The sequence below is a fragment of the Gymnoscopelus braueri genome (genome assembly GCF_963280865.1).
Source record: "Gymnoscopelus braueri genome assembly, chromosome: 13".
NCBI classification, from domain to species: Eukaryota; Metazoa; Chordata; class Actinopteri; order Myctophiformes; family Myctophidae; genus Gymnoscopelus; species Gymnoscopelus braueri.
This window is the reverse complement of record NC_137615.1, coordinates 1,359,983-1,376,908: the sequence shown is the minus strand read 5'-3', so window position 1 is coordinate 1,376,908 and position 16,926 is coordinate 1,359,983. Positions and strand designations below refer to the sequence as shown.

Below are 16,926 nucleotides of genomic sequence, written 5' to 3'. Positions count from 1 at the left end.
CCCATCACGGACCTACAACGAACACACACACATTTAATCATTTATTTATGTCCACATAAGAGATACAATACAAGGACACAAATATTACAAGGTGCTGTCAAAAATGTACAGTCAGCAAATCATGGACAAATACCCCCCCCCACCACCCTTTAGGGGTACAAATAACAGCGTCTTCGCCATATTTGGCGGCTACCGATAGTAGAAGAGATTCCACAGAATTTTGCAAGCCGTTTAGCTGCTTTTTTTGGCATCCCAAGTTGTTGGAAGCCTCTTACCACCAACCTATGTACATGTCCTAGGCTGCCAAAGATAAACACTAGTAGATTGCATCTATAACCTAGCTCTGTGATGGTATGGAGGAGCGGCTGGTATTTAATGACTTTGGTCATAAAAGCTTCCTCTAAGCTAGAGTCAAAGGTGCAGTCAGGCCATTTCAAGAAGGGAAACTGATCTGTTTCCTTCATTGACAACAACAACATCTGGTGTATTAGCAGACAGATGGTGTATTAGCAGAGAGATGTGCAAAGATTTCAGGATTTTCAGTACAGAGTTGAAACATGGAAGGTTTGACACAGGAATGTTTGTACATTCTCACTGACGGTGTAAAATGTTTAGATATGTCCTTGGTTATGAGATCAACTATTCTGTGGTGGCGTGCTATGTAAAGCCCTTTATAGGCATAGCAGCCATTCAGAATGTGTGACATGGTTTCTGTAACTAGCCCTGTGGTGTGATGCAGACAATGAGATACATGATGGGTGGTGGGAAACCAGAGGGAAAGGTTGAGTCTGATGGGAAGGATCTGTAACCTGGCTTTTACTGTTTTACGCACGCACGCACGCACGCACGCACGCACGCACGCACGCACACACACACACACACACACACACACACACACACACACACACACACACACACACACACACACACACACACACACACACACACACACACACACACACACACACACACACACACACACACACACACACACACACACCCATGAGAAGTGGATGTTTAAGCTGTTTGAGTGAAGCTATGTGTTGTAATAACACAACCTGGATTAGAACATTGTGCGTCTGAATCTGTATCAAAGTCAACATTGCCAGGGAGTCAACATGTTCATACTGGTATACTCTTCTGTGATGCATCATACATAATGTTCTCTAAGTCTGTAGTAAGGTCAAGTATATCGGCCATTTTATTACAGAGCACATGACGACAGACAATGATATTCACAGACAGTGCCGCAGGATGTATGCGCAGGCGAACATCCTCGCACGTGAGTTCAGCATGTGCTCTGAAGCAGTTCAGATCACTGTGTTCAGAGCTTACTGCACACCACTCTACACTGAAACAGTTAAGATCACTGTGTTCAGAGCTTACTGCACACCACTCTACACTGAAACAGTTCATTACAGAACTGTAATAGGCCAAAGGTGGAGGTAGTACCATTTTCCCGTTAGACAGCAGACCCTCCCCCCCCTGTTCTTGTACATATTTTTTTTCCCCCTCTTTTGTTGTACATAGTGTTATATATTTTTTGCTGTTTATATTGTAATGCTATTTGAACTGTGGTCTCACTATATATGCCTATGAATTAAATACCAAGGCCCTCATTGGAAACAAGTCCGCAAGGACTTTTATGAACGGACCTGTTAGACAAAGTATTTTAAATGTAACTGTGCTGTTTTACATTTTTTGCCTAATAAAATATTCAATCAATCAATCAATTCAGATCACTGTGTTCAGAGCTTACTGCACACCACTCTACACTGAAACAGTTCAGATCACTGTGTTCAGAGCTTACTGCACACCACTCTACACTGAAACAGTTCAGATCACTGTGTTCAGAGCTTACTGCACACGACTCAACACTGCCCACTTGTGGTCAAGGTACAAGAGAGATAGTTTTCAGAAACTTCAAGTTGCATTTAATGATGCAATGAGAATTCTACTCAAAAGGCCTATATGGAGCAGCGCAAGTGAAATGTTTGTGGCTGCAAGAGTCAATACTCTCCAAGCTGTTTAATAGGAATCTAATGCACAGATTCATGTGCCGTTTGGATGAGTCTGAGAATAGCATCATTGTCAATTTTAATTCATGTTCATTGTTGTTGTATGTATTTGTATGTATCTATGGACCTTGAGTCTGCAATAAAGACATTCATTCATTTATCACCTCGCTATAAATGACTAGTTCCACCCTGGTTGTGTGTGTGTGTGTGTGTGTGTGTGTGTGTGTGTGTGTGTGTGTGTGTGTGTGTGTGTGTGTGTGTGTTGTGTGTGTGTGTGTTTAGTGTTGTGTGTGTCACAGTCTACTTGTTCCATCCTGGTTCTTTAGACCTCTATTGATGCAGTGTACAGTACATGGTGTTGTTCTACCATAGCAACACCTCAGTATGTAACTACTGTGTGTTTGTGTTGAGTGTTATCAGCCCAGTTCACACCACAGGAGTTTTAACATCATAAACTAAACCAGAAAGCTCCTCGGAGCGCAAGTCTCTGCCAGGCCGGGTTGCCCAACATTTGGAAGGCAGTCACAGCCAATTGGAATGTGATCTGAACAATGTGACTGATAGATCCTATTGACATGAGCGGACCCTAACCCTAACCCTAACCCTAACATGACCCTAACCCTAACCCCACAGATACATGTGTACCGACAACAATCTGTAGAAAACACAAGCAAGAGTTTGGATTGGATTGTACAACCTACATGGGTTATAGGCCAGACGGGCTGTTATAGCGCCAAAGAAAAGCGGTCAAAGAAAAGCAATACAAAAACATGTATAAAACACATAACATGCATGCATATAGGTCAGGAGACACAGACACAGAGCCAGATTGTTAATTTACACCTACAGTATGTACACAGATTGTTCATTTACACCTACAGTATGTACACAGATTGTTCATTTACACCTACAGTATGTACACAGATTGTTCATTTACACCTACAGTATGTACACAGATTGTTCATTTACACCTACAGTAACAGTATGTACACAGATTGTTCATTTACACATACAGTATGTACACAGAAGGTAGGAAACGTTAGATAGTAGTTAAAATAGGAATATTTAAGAGTGGATGTTGTTAAAAGCCAGAGAGAAAAGGTGAGTTTTTCGTAAGGACTTAAACATCTCGATGGACTGATCAGATCTGATGTGGGCCACCACAAAAGCACGGTCAGCTTAGTCTTCCTGGGGACCAGCGTGAACCCCAAAGCCTCAAAAGATTATTATGAGGAAATAACAGGAGTCACACATGAGTGATACATCGCTGACAAAGCTGCACTCAGATCACATTCATTATATTCCAGGGTTAGGGTTAGGTTAGGGTATATGTACTTCTAATATCTATTTGGTACAAATTATCAGATCCAGGGCCATCAACTGTGACCTTTTTGTCAAGATAGAATCAGAATCAGAATCAGTTTTATTGTCACATCACAGGTTTACAAGGTAAAAAAGTGGGTGAAATTCTTTTTTGTACATCGTTCCTATCGCAACGTTAGTTTCCATAGAAAGAAGAGGGGGGGGGGAGAAGAAGAGGGTGGGGGGTAAGTGGGAAGGAGATCAAAACAAGAGAGCAACAGAAGGCCAGACAAGTTATCTACATATTTACAAATTACCTGAGATAATAAAAACTAAAAAAACTAAACTAAGGTGCCTGAGCATAGCAGCAATGTATTGTATACTGTGCATGTTATACTTATACTGTGCATGATAGACAATGGACGTTAAGGTGCTTAGAGGAAAAGGAGCACAATAAAAAAGACCAAAAAAAAGTCAGTGCGTTATACAAGGGATTAAGGTGCAAAAGGTCAGTGCGTGTCCACCTAGACACCTGGACTGACCCTAGTATAATCCGCAAGTAGCTCCATGAGGGAGTGCAACAATAATATTACATATTACATATATTACAATAATATTACAATAATATTACAATAATATTCAGCTTCAACGATTAGGACATGGAGCTCACTTTAAACTGAGACCATCTGTTCTAAAAAAAATGCATAGAGTAACTGTCATGAAGGGCGTTTTGATTACAGTGATTACACATATTTTTTCATCAGATTATTAGTAACATCTGGTGATATGACACAATACCTTACATGCTCATTCTGCATGCATACAGTTGACATAGAAAACAGAACATTCTCTCTGTTCATGGTATGTTTGTGCAGAGACCTGCAGACATTAGCGCCAATCCTGTGGGTGCCGGGGAGCCCGAGCACCCAAGGAGAAAACCGAGCACCCACAGGAAATGTGTCGGTCAGATGACTATCGTGTGATACTTTGTAACGTGCACAGCATGCACGATGTACCCACTCTGATACCGTGTGTTATTGTGAACAGATTTCTGTCATTCAAACTCTCTCTCTGTAATCTGCAAAGTCCTTATGCCAGTTATGATTTCATCATCAGCTTCAGAGTTTCAGAGAAGTAACTCTGTGAAACCACCTGCACTGCATGCACTGATGTGCTTGTAGAACCACTACGTTATACAAAGCCTGCAGAAACACCTATAAAAACATAGAAATTACTGAAGGACCAGAACTAAATACTTTTACTCCTACACACCCATACAAGATGTAACGTTGCCAGAAGCCAGAAACATGCTAGTGTGAGAGCAGAAGTGTGGAAAAAAGAAACAGCCAACCTAAAAGTACTTAGTACTTTACAGCCTTCTTAGAAATGTACTTGAGTAAAAGTAAAATATTTGTCTCGGAAATGCACTCAAGTAAGAGTAATAAGAATCAAAAAGATCTAATACTCAAGTAAAGTACATATCCTCAGAATCTGTACTTAAGTAGTAGCTCCGTAGTAGTAGAAGTAATTGCGAACGCAGCGGAAGGAGCGCGCCGAATGCACAACAGCCTGCAACACACACACACACACACACACACACACACACACACACACACACACACACACACACACACACACACACACACACACACACACACACACACACACACACACACACACACACACACACACACACACACACACACACACACAATGTCAATGTTCTCTCCCCATCACGGTGAAATAACACGGATTACAAGTCCGTAAATACACAATATGGTAGTAGGAATATTAGTATTATTAGCAGTATTCATGTACTTACCCCGGTATTAATACAGTGATCAGTATTACGGTGGTTTGTTTGTTACACAGGTTCATCTTTGGTCTGGTCTGGTCTGGTCTGGTCTGGTCTGGTCTGGTCCAGTTTCCAGTGTAAACAGGTCCACGATGCGATGGCTCTGTTTTATAAAATAATCAAAAGTTTTGTAATTTAACAATTAGAACAGTTTGTCTTTGTCAGAAAGCAGAAGAGTTCACCGTGTCAGAAATGTGAAACCTACACGTACGTGTGTGTGTGTGTGTGTGTGTGTGTGTGTGTGTGTGTGTGTGTGTGTGTGTGTGTGTGTGTGTGTGTGTGTGTGTGTGTGTGTGTGTGTGTGTGTGTGTGTGTGTGTGTGTGTTCATACAGAACAATGTTAATCCTCTCAGATCCTCACTCACACAATGTCTCTACAGTTTGAAAGGAGAACAAATATGTTCCCGGATGTCAGATCAGAAGGTTTCCTTCAACAGGATATTAAACACTAGAGGATATCACTAGTTCTCCCACACAACCATCCTTCTCCGTTCTCTACACTGGCTCCCCGTAGCGGCTCGCATCCAGTTCAAAACCCTGGTGCTAGCCTATAGGGCAGTGAAAGGAACAGCTCCTTCTTACCTCCGGGCTATGGTCGATGCCTACACCCCTGCCCGACCACTTCGGTCTGCCACCTCGGGGCGACTGATTGCCTCGTCACTCAAGGGTCCTTCTGGCCGATCCACACGGTCACGACTCTTTTCTGTTCTGGCCCCACAGTGGTGGAATGAACTTCCCACTGATGTTAGGACAGCAGAGTCACTGCCCATATTTCGCCGCAGGCTGAAAACCCACCTCTTCAGGAAACACTACCCTTCCTCTCTGCCTGACCTACTTGTTGTTAACTAGTTGTACGAACGCTTGTTTTCTATTGCTGTATTGTTTATTGGATCTTGTTTAGTCGATACACTTATTTGTTTTAGCTCATGCTCATTTGATTTAGCTATTTTTGTCTCATCTGTTTAAGGAAATAGGTGGCTGATATATTGCACTTTTACCTTAGCGCTAGGTATACTCTTGGTTGCTTGTTTTTGCAGAAAATGCACTAAAGACTTCTGGTGATTAGTAGTTTTCGTTCCCTACCTATGTTGAATACACTTATTGTAAGTCGCTTTGGATAAAAGCGTCTGCTAAATGACTGTAATGTAATGTAATGTAATATTATGGTATTGTTAAAGTTGTACAATGCAAATTCACAACTAACGATTTTTAGCAACCTCTGCTGGTCACTACCGTCACTGCATACAATTTCCAAACAGGAAACCGTTGCGGTAGTTCCTGGCCAAACAGGAAACCAGTGCATTTCCACCTCCGTTTTCCGGCCAGATGACGTCATTTCCCCGGGAAAGTCCCCCCAGTCCACGTTCAATATAAAATATATAAATAAAAGGCTTCCGGGGGTGAAATTCATGGAGTGGGTGTTGTGAAACTTTTGCCACTCACAAAAGATATACAATTTAACTTTAGTTTTGTTGAAAACGTTACCTAGTATGCCTTTAAGACCTTATCAGCACCATATTAAAAGGTGCTGATAAAGTACAAAGGTGTAATGTTTTTGGTGATGTTTTCATGGTCCAGTACAATCCTAGCGTTCATTTAAAATAAGATATTCCTCTACATATCTTCAACCCCTGCCACTCACATTTTCTCTGACATATTTTGAATGATTCAGTTGATTATTACTGAACTATTGACATTGTTATGTGTTTAATAACTTGTATACATTACATTACAGTCATTTAGCAGACGCTTTTATCCAAAGCGACTTACAATAAGTGTATTCAACATAGGTAGGGAACGAAAACTACTAATCACCAGAAGTCTTAAGTGCATTTTCTGCAAAAACAAGCAACCAAGAGTATACCTAGCGCTAAGGTAAAAGTGCAATATATCAGCTACCTATTTCCTTAAACAGATGAGACAAAATAGCTAAATCAAATGAGCATGAGCTAAAACAAATACTTGTATCGACTAAACAAGATCCAATAAAACAATAAAACAATAAAACAAGCGTTCGTACAACAAGTAGGCCAGGCAAAGAGGAAGGGTAGTGTTTCCTGAAGAGGTGGGTTTTCAGCCTGCGGCGAAAGATGGGCAGTGACTCTGCTGTCCTGACATCAGTGGGAAGTCTGATGACTCTGTCTGGTGACTCTGGCTGTCCGAAACGCACATGGGCAGGTTTTTGTTTTTATTTAAATAAAAAAAATAACTTTTAATTTGTATTAAATTCGGGGTGGGGGGGGCATATGGGGGCCTCATATTAGCTCTTGAAACGGGCCCCCAGATCACCAAGGCCGCCCCTGCATAGACTTCAGCTCTGCTCTCAGTAACATGATACCACAGCATAGACTTCAGCTCTGCTCTCAGTAACATGATACCACAGCATAGACTTCAGCTCTGCTCTCAGTAACATGGTACCACAGCATAGACTTCAGCTCTGCTCTCAGTAACATGATACCACAGCATAGACTTCAGCTCTGCTCTCAGTGACATGATACCACAGCATAGACTTCAGCTCTGCTCTCAGTAACATGATGGTACCACAGCATAGACTTCAGCTCTGCTCTCAGTAGCATGATGGTACCACAGCATAGACTTCAGCTCTGCTCTCAGTGACATGATACCACAGCATAGACTTCAGCTCTGCTCTCAGTGACATGATGGTACCACAGCATAGACTTCAGCTCTGCTCTCAGTAACATGATGGTACCACAGCATAGACTTCAGCTCTGCTCTCAGTAACATGATACCACAGCATAGACTTCAGCTCTGCTCTCAGTGACATGATACCACAGCATAGACTTCAGCTCTGCTCTCAGTAACATGATACCACAGCAGCTGCTGGAGAAGCTGAGGGTGAGGGTGCTGAATGTGGGTGCTGACACCTGGCTGTAACTGGATCCTGGACTTCCTGACACAGAGGAGACCAGTGGTGGAAAAAGTACTCCATCCTCAATACTCAATACTTCATACTCCATACTTCATACTCCATACTCCACCACTGCAACGCAGAGGCAAAAGTTGTAGGTTTTTTGTTGGTGATTTTCAGATATTTACGATCGTGACATGTGACATTTCTACTCTACCTCACAGGTAGAGTAGAAATCTGTGTGTGTGTGTGTGTGTGTGTGTGTGTGTGTGTGTGTGTGTGTGTGTGTGTGTGTGTGTGTGTGTGTGTGTGTGTGTGTGTGTGTGTGTGTGCCTACCTTGGTTTCGGTCTGGTTTATAAGGAGCTTTAATCCACTTTGATCTCGATATTCTCCTGTGTCAAAGAAACCACATCTGAGAGAGAGAGAGAGAGAGAGAGAGAGAGAGAGAGAGAGAGAGAGAGAGAGAGAGAGAGAGAGAGAGAGAGAGAGAGAGAGAGAGAGTGTCAACACTGCCTTCAGTATAAATATCAAGTGTTTGGCATCATTTTGGTAGTTTTTATTTATTTTAAAGCCTGATTTATATTCAGATGCATGGCGCCAGCATCGCTGTATTTTGTATTAAAGGTTTTTAGATTAATTATACTATACCGATTCGTGTTTTTACCTATAACTGCACCGATCAGTGTAAAACTTTGTATGCAAGGAAAAACCTTTGCCCTGCATTTTTCACATTTGCCTTTCATAGCGCCATCATGTTAACGTATTCATTGCAACTTATGTATGAGCGAGCCGACACATTATTATTATGGCCACAATTCCTAATATTGGTGACTCAACCAGGCAATCCGGTACAACTCCCATTTCTGTGGAAGTTCTTGACATCCGACTTCCCAGTAACTGACAACATTGATGTGTCATCATACATCACATTGATGTGTCATCATACATCACATTGATGTGTCATCATACATCACATTGATGTGTCATCATACATCACATTGATGTGTCATCATACATCACATTGATGTGTCATCATACATCACATTGATGTGTCATCATACATCACACTGTTTCTCAACTAGATAAACAACTAGACTCCATAAAATAGAATCAAATACAAATCTTCACTTTCCTACACAACTAAATGCATGGTCAAGGACCACATGCAATACCTTCACGGACCACCAGTGGTCCACGGACCACCAGTTGAAAACCCATGCTTTACACCACTGATGGATATGAATCATATCATATTTATAGTATTTTATTATTAGCCAAAAAGGTACAAAAAGGTGTAGTACTTAATCTAAAATGTTTCTCATGCCATTAATTATGTCCGTCTTTCACAAATGAATGACTACTATAGGGCAGTGCCTATCAAAATAAAGTACTTGCGGTCTTGAAAGAAAAAGATACATTTATGAAGTAAGTTTTTGCTATTTTAATGTTGTTTTGACAGGCAGCCTCTGTGGATAGCTTTAAAGCACCATTACACCTAAGACAGCCTCTGTGGATAGCTTTTAAGCACCATTACACCTAAGACAGACCTCTGTGGATAGCTTTAAAGCACCATTACACCTAAGACAGACCTCTGTGGATAGCTTTAAAGCACCATTACACCTAAGACAGACCTATGTGGATAGCTTTAAAGCAACATTACACCTAAGACAGGCAGCCTCTGTGGATAGCTTTAAAGCACCATTACACCTAAGACAGACAGACAGCCTCTGTGGATAGCTTTAAAGCACCATTACACCTAAGACAGACAGCCTCTGTGGATAGCTTTAAAGCACCATTACACCTAAGACAGCCTCTGTGGATAGCTTTGAAGCAACATTACACCTAAAACAGCCTCTGTGGATAGCTTTAAAGCAACATTACACCTAAGACAGACAGCCTCTGTGGATAGCTTTAAAGCAACATTTCACCTAAGACAGACCTCTGTGGATAGCTTTAAAGCACCATTACACCTAAGACAGACAGCCTCTGTGGATAGCTTTAAAGCACCATTACACCTAAGACAGACCTATGTGGATAGCTTTAAAGCACCATTACACCTAAGACAGACAGACAGCCTCTGTGGATAGCCTTAAAGCACCATTACACCTAAGACAGCCTCTGTGGATAGCTTTAAAGCAACATTACACCTAAGACAGCCTCTGTGGATAGCTTTAAAGCACCATTACACCTAAGAAAGACTGTGGATAGCTTTAAAGCACCATTACACCTAACACAGAGAGCCTCTGTGGATAGCTTTAAAGCACCATTACACCTAAGACAGACCTCTGTGGATAGCTTTAAAGCACCATTACACCTAAGACAGGCAGCCTCTGTGGATAGCTTTAAAGCACCATTACATCTGAGACAGAGAGCCTCTGTGGATAGCTTTAAAGCACCATTACACCTAAGACAGACCTCTGTGGATAGCTTTAAAGCACATTTACAACTAAGACAGACAGCCTCTGTGGATAGCTTTAAAGCACCATTACACCTAAGACAGACCTCTGTGGATAGCTTTAAAGCACCATTACACCTAAAACAGGCCTCTGTGGATAGCTTTAAAGCACCATTACACCTAAGACAGGCAGCCTCTATGGATAGCTTTAAAGCACCATTACACCTGACCTAAGACAGCCTCTGTGGATAGCTTTAAAGCACCAATACACCTAAGACAGGCCTCTGTGGATAGCTTTAAAGCACCATTACGCCTAAGACAGCCTCTGTGGATAACTTTAAAGCACCATTACACCTAAGTAGCCTCTGTGGATAGCTTTCAAGCACCATTACACCTAAGACAGGCCTCTGTGGATACCTTTAAAGCACCATTACACCTAAGACAGGCCTCTGTGGATAGCTTTAAAGCACCATTACACCTAAGACAGGCCTCTGTGGATAGCTTTAAAGCACCATTACACCTAAAACAGCCTCTGTGGATAGCATTAAAGCACCATTACACCTAAGACAGACCTCTGTGGATAGCTTTAAAGCACCATTACACCTAAGACAGCCTCTGTGGATAGCTTTAAAGCACCATTACACCTAAGACAGAAAGCCTCTGTGGATAGCTTTAAAGCACCATTACACCTAAGACAAACCTCTGTGGATAGCTTTAAAGCACCATTACACCTAAGACAGTCTCTGTGGATAGCTTTAAAGCACCATTACACCTAAGACAGCCTCTGTGGATAGCTTTAAAGCACCATTACACCTAAGACAGGCCTCTGTGGATAGCATTAAAGCACCATTACGCCTAAGACAGGCAGCCTCTATGGAAAGCTTTAAAGCACCATTACACCTAAGACAGACCTCTGTGGATAGCTTTAAAGCACCATTACACCTAAGACAGGCCTCTGTGGATAGCTTTAAAGCACCATTACACCTAAGACAGCCTCTGTGGATAGCTTTAAAGCACCATTACACCTAAGACAGGCAGCCTCTGTGGAAAGCTTTAAAGCACCATTACACCTAAGAGAGGCCTCTGTGGATAGCTTTAAAGCACCATTACACCTAAGAAAGCCTCTGTGGATAGCTTTAAAGCACCATTACACCTAAGACAGACCTCTGTGGATAGCTTTAAAGCACCATTACACCTAAGACAGGCCTCTGTGGATAGCTTTAAAGCACCATTACACCTAAGACAGGCAGCCTCTATGGATAGCTTTAAAGCACCATTACACCTGACCTAAGACAGCCTCTGTGGATAGCTTTAAAGCACCATTACACCTAAGACAGGCCTCTGTGGATAGCTTTAAAGCACCATTACGCCTAAGACAGCCTCTGTGGATAGCTTTAAAGCACCATTACACCTAAGACAGCCTCTGTGGATAGGTTTCAAGCACCATTACACCTAAGACAGGCCTCTGTGGATACCATTAAAGCACCATTACGCCTAAGACAGGCAGCCTCTATGGATAGCTTTAAAGTACCATTACACCTGACCTAAGATAGCCTCTGTGGATAGCTTTAAAGCAACATTACACCTAAGACAGGCCTCTGTGGATAGCTTTAAAGCACCATTACACCTAAGACAGCCTCTGTGGATAGCTTTAAAGCACCATTACACCTAAGACAGACAGCCTCTGTGGATAGCTTTAAAGCACCATTACACCTAAGACAAACCTCTGTGGATAGCTTTAAAGAACCATTACACCTAAGACAGGCCTCTGTGGATAACTTTAAAGCACCATTACGCCTAAGACAGGCAGCCTCTATGGAAAGCTTTAAAGCACCATTACACCTAAGACAGACCTCTGTGGATAGCTTTAAAGCACCATTACACCTAAGACAGGCCTCTGTGGATAGCTTTAAAGCACCATTACACCTAAGACAGCCTCTGTGGATAGCTTTAAAGCACCATTACACCTAAGACAGGCAGCCTCTGTGGAAAGCTTTAAAGCACCATTACACCTAAGACAGGCCTCTGTGGATAGCTTTAAAGCACCATTACACCTAAGAAAGCCTCTGTGGATAGCTTTAAAGCACCATTACACCTAAGACAGACCTCTGTGGATAGCTTTAAAGCACCATTACACCTAAGACAGGCCTCTGTGGATAGCTTTAAAGCACCATTACACCTAAGACAGGCAGCCTCTATGGATAGCTTTAAAGCACCATTACACCTGACCTAAGACAGCCTCTGTGGATAGCTTTAATCTACCATTACACCTAAGACAGGCCTCTGTGGATAGCTTTAAAGCACCATTACGTCTAAGACAGCCTCTGTGGATAGCTAGTTTAAAGCACCATTACACCTAAGACAGCCTCTGTGGATAGCTTTCAAGCACCATTACACCTAAGACAGGCCTCTGTGGATACCTTTAAAGCACCATTACGCCTAAGACAGGCAGCCTCTATGGATAGCTTTAAAGCACCATTACACATGACCTAAGACAGCCTCTGTGGATAGCTTTAAAGCACCATTACACCTAAGACAGGCCTCTGTGGATAGCTTTACAGCACCATTACACCTAAGACAGCCTCTGTGGATAGCTTTAAAGCACCATTACACCTAAGACAGACCTCTGTGGATAGCTTTAAAGCACCATTACACCTAAGACAGCCTCTGTGGATAGCTTTAAAGCACCATTACACCTAAGACAGACAGCCTCTGTGGATAGCTTTAAAGCACCATTACACCTAAGACAAACCTCTGTGGATAGCTTTAAAGCACCATTACACCCAAGACAGTCTCTGTGGATAGCTTTAAAGCACCATTACACCTAAGACAGACCTCTGTGGATAGCTTTAAAGCACCATTACACCTAAGACAGCCTCTGTGGATAGCTTTAAAGCACCATTACACCTAAGACAGGCCTCTGTGGATAGCTTTAAAGCACCATTACGCCTAAGACAGGCAGCCTCTATGGAAAGCTTTGAAGCACCATTACACCTAAGACAGACCTCTGTGGATAGCTTTAAAGCACCATTACACCTAAGACAGGCCTCTGTGGATAGCTTTAAAGCACCATTACACCTAAGACAGCCTCTTAGGTGTAATGGGCAAAGGTTTTTCCTTGCATAAAAAGTTTTACACTGATCGGTGCAGTTATAGGTAAAAACACAAATCGGCCTGTTACAGCGCTACTATGAGGCTGATTTGAACATTTCAAATTTATTTATTTGAACACCATTACACCTAAGACAGGCCTCTGTGGATAGCTTTAGAGCACCATTACACCTAAGACAGACAGCCTCTGTGGATAGCTTTAAAGCACCATTACACCTAAGACAGGCAGCCTCTGTGGATAGCTTTAAAGCACCATTACACCTAAGACAGGCAGCCTCTGTGGATAGCTTTAAAGCACCATTACACCTAAGACAGGCAGCCTCTGTGGATAGCTTTAAAGCACCATTACACCTAAGATAGGCCTCTGTGGAAAGCTTTAAAGACCCATTATACCTAAGACAGACCTCTGTGGATAGCTCTAAAGCACCATTACACCTAAGACAGACCTCTGTGGATAGCTTTAAAGACCCATTATACCTAAGACAGACCTCTGTGGATAGCTTTAAAGCACCATTACACCTAAGACAGGCCTCTGTGGATAGCTTTAAAGCACCATTACACCTAAGACAGGCCTCTGTGGATAGCTTTAAAGCACCATTACACCTAAGACAGCCTCTGTGGATAGCTTTAAAGCACCATTACACCTAAGACAGCCTCTGTGGAAAGCTTTAAATCACCAATACACCTAAGACAGACCTCTGTGGATAGCTTTAAAGCACCATTACACCTAAGACAGCCTCTGTGGAAAGCTTTAAATCACCATTACACCTAAGACAGACCTCTGTGGATAGCTTTAAAGCACCATTACACCTAAGACAGGCAGCCTCTGTGGATAGCTTTAAAGCACCATTACACCTAAGACAGACCTCTGTGGATAGCTTTAAAGCAACATTACACCTAAGACAGGCCTCTGTGGATAGCTTTAAAGCACCATTACACCTAAGACAGCCTCTGTGGATAGCTTTAAAGCACCATTACACCTAAGACAGACCTCTGTGGAAAGCTTTATAGCACCATTACACCTAAGACAGGCCTCTGTGGATAGCTTTAAAGCACCATTACACCTAAGAAAGCCTCTGTGGATAGCTTTAAAGCACCATTACACCTAAGACAGCCTCTGTGGATAGCTTTAAAGCACCATTACACCTAAGAAAGGCAGCCTCTGTGGATAACTTTAAAGCACCTAAGACAGGCAGCCTCTTTGGATAGCTTTAAAGCACCATTACACCTAAGACAGACAGCCTCTATGGATAGCTTTACAGCACCATTACACCTAAGACAGACAGTCTCTGTGGATAGCTTTAAAGCACCATTACACCAAAGACAGCCTCTGTGGATAGCTTTAAAGCACCATTACACGTAAGACAGGCAGCCTCTGTGGTTAGCTTTAAAGCACCATTACACCTAAGACAGGCAGCATCTGTGGATAGCTTTATAGCACATTACACCTAAGACAGGCAGCCTCTGTGGATAGCTTTAAAGCACCATTACACCTTAAACAGACAGCCTCTGTGGATAGCTTTAAAGCACCATTACACCTAAGACAGGCCTCTGTGGATAGCTTTAGAGCACCATTACACCTAAGACAGACAGCCTCTGTGGATAGCTTTAAAGCACCATTACACCTAAGACAGGCAGCCTCTGTGGATAGCTTTAAAGCACCATTACACCTAAGACAGGCAGCCTCTGTGGATAGCTTTAAAGCACCACTACACCTAAGACAGGCAGCCTCTGTGGATAGCTTTAAAGCACCATTACACCTAAGATAGGCCTCTGTGGATAGCTTTAAAGACCCATTATACCTAAGACAGACCTCTGTGGATAGCTTTAAAGCACCATTACACCTAAGACAGACCTCTGTGGATAGCTTTAAAGACCCATTATACCTAAGACAGACCTCTGTGGATAGCTTTAAAGCACCATTACACCTAAGACAGGCCTCTGTGGATAGCTTTAAAGCACCATTACACCTAAGACAGGCCTCTGTGGATTGCTTTAAAGCACCATTACACCTAAGACAGCCTCTGTGGATAGCTTTAAAGCACCATTACACCTAAGACAGACCTCTGTGGATAGCTTTAAAGCACCATTACACCTAAGACAGACCTCTGTGGATAGCTTTAAAGCACCATTACACCTAAGACAGCCTCTGTGGATAGCTTTAAAGGACCATTACACCTAAGACAGCCTCTGTGGATAGCTTTAAAGCACCATTACACCTAAGAAAGCCACTGTGGATAGCTTTAAAGCACCATTACACCTAAGACAGACAGCCTCTGTGGATAGCTTTAAAACACCATTACACCTAAGACAGGCCTCTGTGGATAGCTTTAAAACACCATTACACCTAAGACAGACCTCTGTGGATAGCTTTAAAGCACCATTACACCTAAGACAGCCTCTGTGGATAGCTTTAAAGGACCATTACACCTAAGACAGCCTCTGTGGATAGCTTTAAAGGACCATTACACCTAAGACAGCCTCTGTGGATAGCTTTAAAGCACCATTACACCTAAGAAAGCCACTGTGGATAACTTTAAAGCACCATTACACCTAAGACAGACAGCCTCTGTGGATAGCTTTAAAGCACCATTACACCTAAGACAGGCCTCTGTGGATAGCTTTAGAGCACCATTACACCTAAGACAGACCTCTGTGGATAGCTTTAAAGCACCATTACACCTAAGACAGACCTCTGTGGATAGCTTTAAAGCACCATTACACCTAAGACAGACCTCTGTGGATAGCTTTAAAGCACCATTACACCTAAGACAGTCTCTGTGGATAGCTTTAAAGCACCATTACACCTAAGACAGACCTCTGTGGATAGCTTTAAAGCACCATTACACCTAAGACAGACCTCTGTGGATAGCTTTAAAGCACGATTACACCTAAGACAGCCTCTGTGGATAGCTTTAAAGCACCATTACACCTAAGACAGACCTCTGTGGATAGCTTTAAAGCACCATTACACATTACATTATTGAGAGACACAAACATCAAATTATTGTCTTAGGAAAGAGACAAAAAATAACAAATATTCATGATTTGGCTTTGATAACCATGCATTCTACTGGATTGTATGGACACATGTTTTCATGACAAGTAGCCTATACTGTATAAATGTTCCCTCCGTAATGGGTGGTCCCAGGGGATAAGGGACAATAACAAATATGACAGAGTTTAACAGAAACGGATGGATGAGTGAATTGAGTGTTTTGTTTTGAAGTGCATACAGAGCTGACAAATAATGCCAAGTTCTAAAGCCAACGGAACAAACAAAGGTTGTGCCAAAGTAAAGGTTACAATTAAACCCTAAACTCACTCACTACCTAAATGAAGTAAAGAGCTAACCTGATCAAAGACCTCCCTACT

The 16,926-nt window shown here is 42.3% G+C and overlaps 2 protein-coding genes across 6 annotated transcripts in view; one reads left to right on the top strand and one right to left on the bottom strand.

Annotated features, from left to right (window-relative positions):
• The window catches only part of LOC308098973 (globoside alpha-1,3-N-acetylgalactosaminyltransferase 1-like), a 42,356-nt gene that overhangs the window by 13,542 nt on the left and 11,888 nt on the right, over window positions 1-16,926 (bottom strand). For 3 of the 5 annotated variants that reach the window (XM_080447459.1, XM_080447461.1, XM_080447460.1), the window contains exons 2-4: window positions 8,382-8,457; window positions 5,143-5,278; window positions 4,818-4,889 (exon numbers count right to left, since the gene is read on the bottom strand). In XM_080447459.1, coding sequence (XP_080303585.1) covers window positions 4,818-4,889; window positions 5,143-5,198 — 128 coding nt within the window. In that variant the 5' untranslated portion in view covers window positions 5,199-5,278; window positions 8,382-8,457. The remainder of the gene's footprint in view (window positions 1-4,817; window positions 4,890-5,142; window positions 5,279-8,381; window positions 8,458-16,926) is intronic. The other 2 variants (XM_080447462.1, XM_080447463.1) reach the window with 1 other exon arrangement.
• Window positions 7,999-16,926, top strand: part of LOC308098663 (uncharacterized protein) — a gene marked incomplete at its 5' end in the record, with an annotated part of 39,519 nt that continues 30,591 nt past the window's right edge. Inside the window, one exon of the mRNA XM_080447070.1 lies at window positions 7,999-8,066. Within this exon, the coding sequence (XP_080303196.1) occupies window positions 7,999-8,066 (68 nt within the window). The remainder of the gene's footprint in view (window positions 8,067-16,926) is intronic.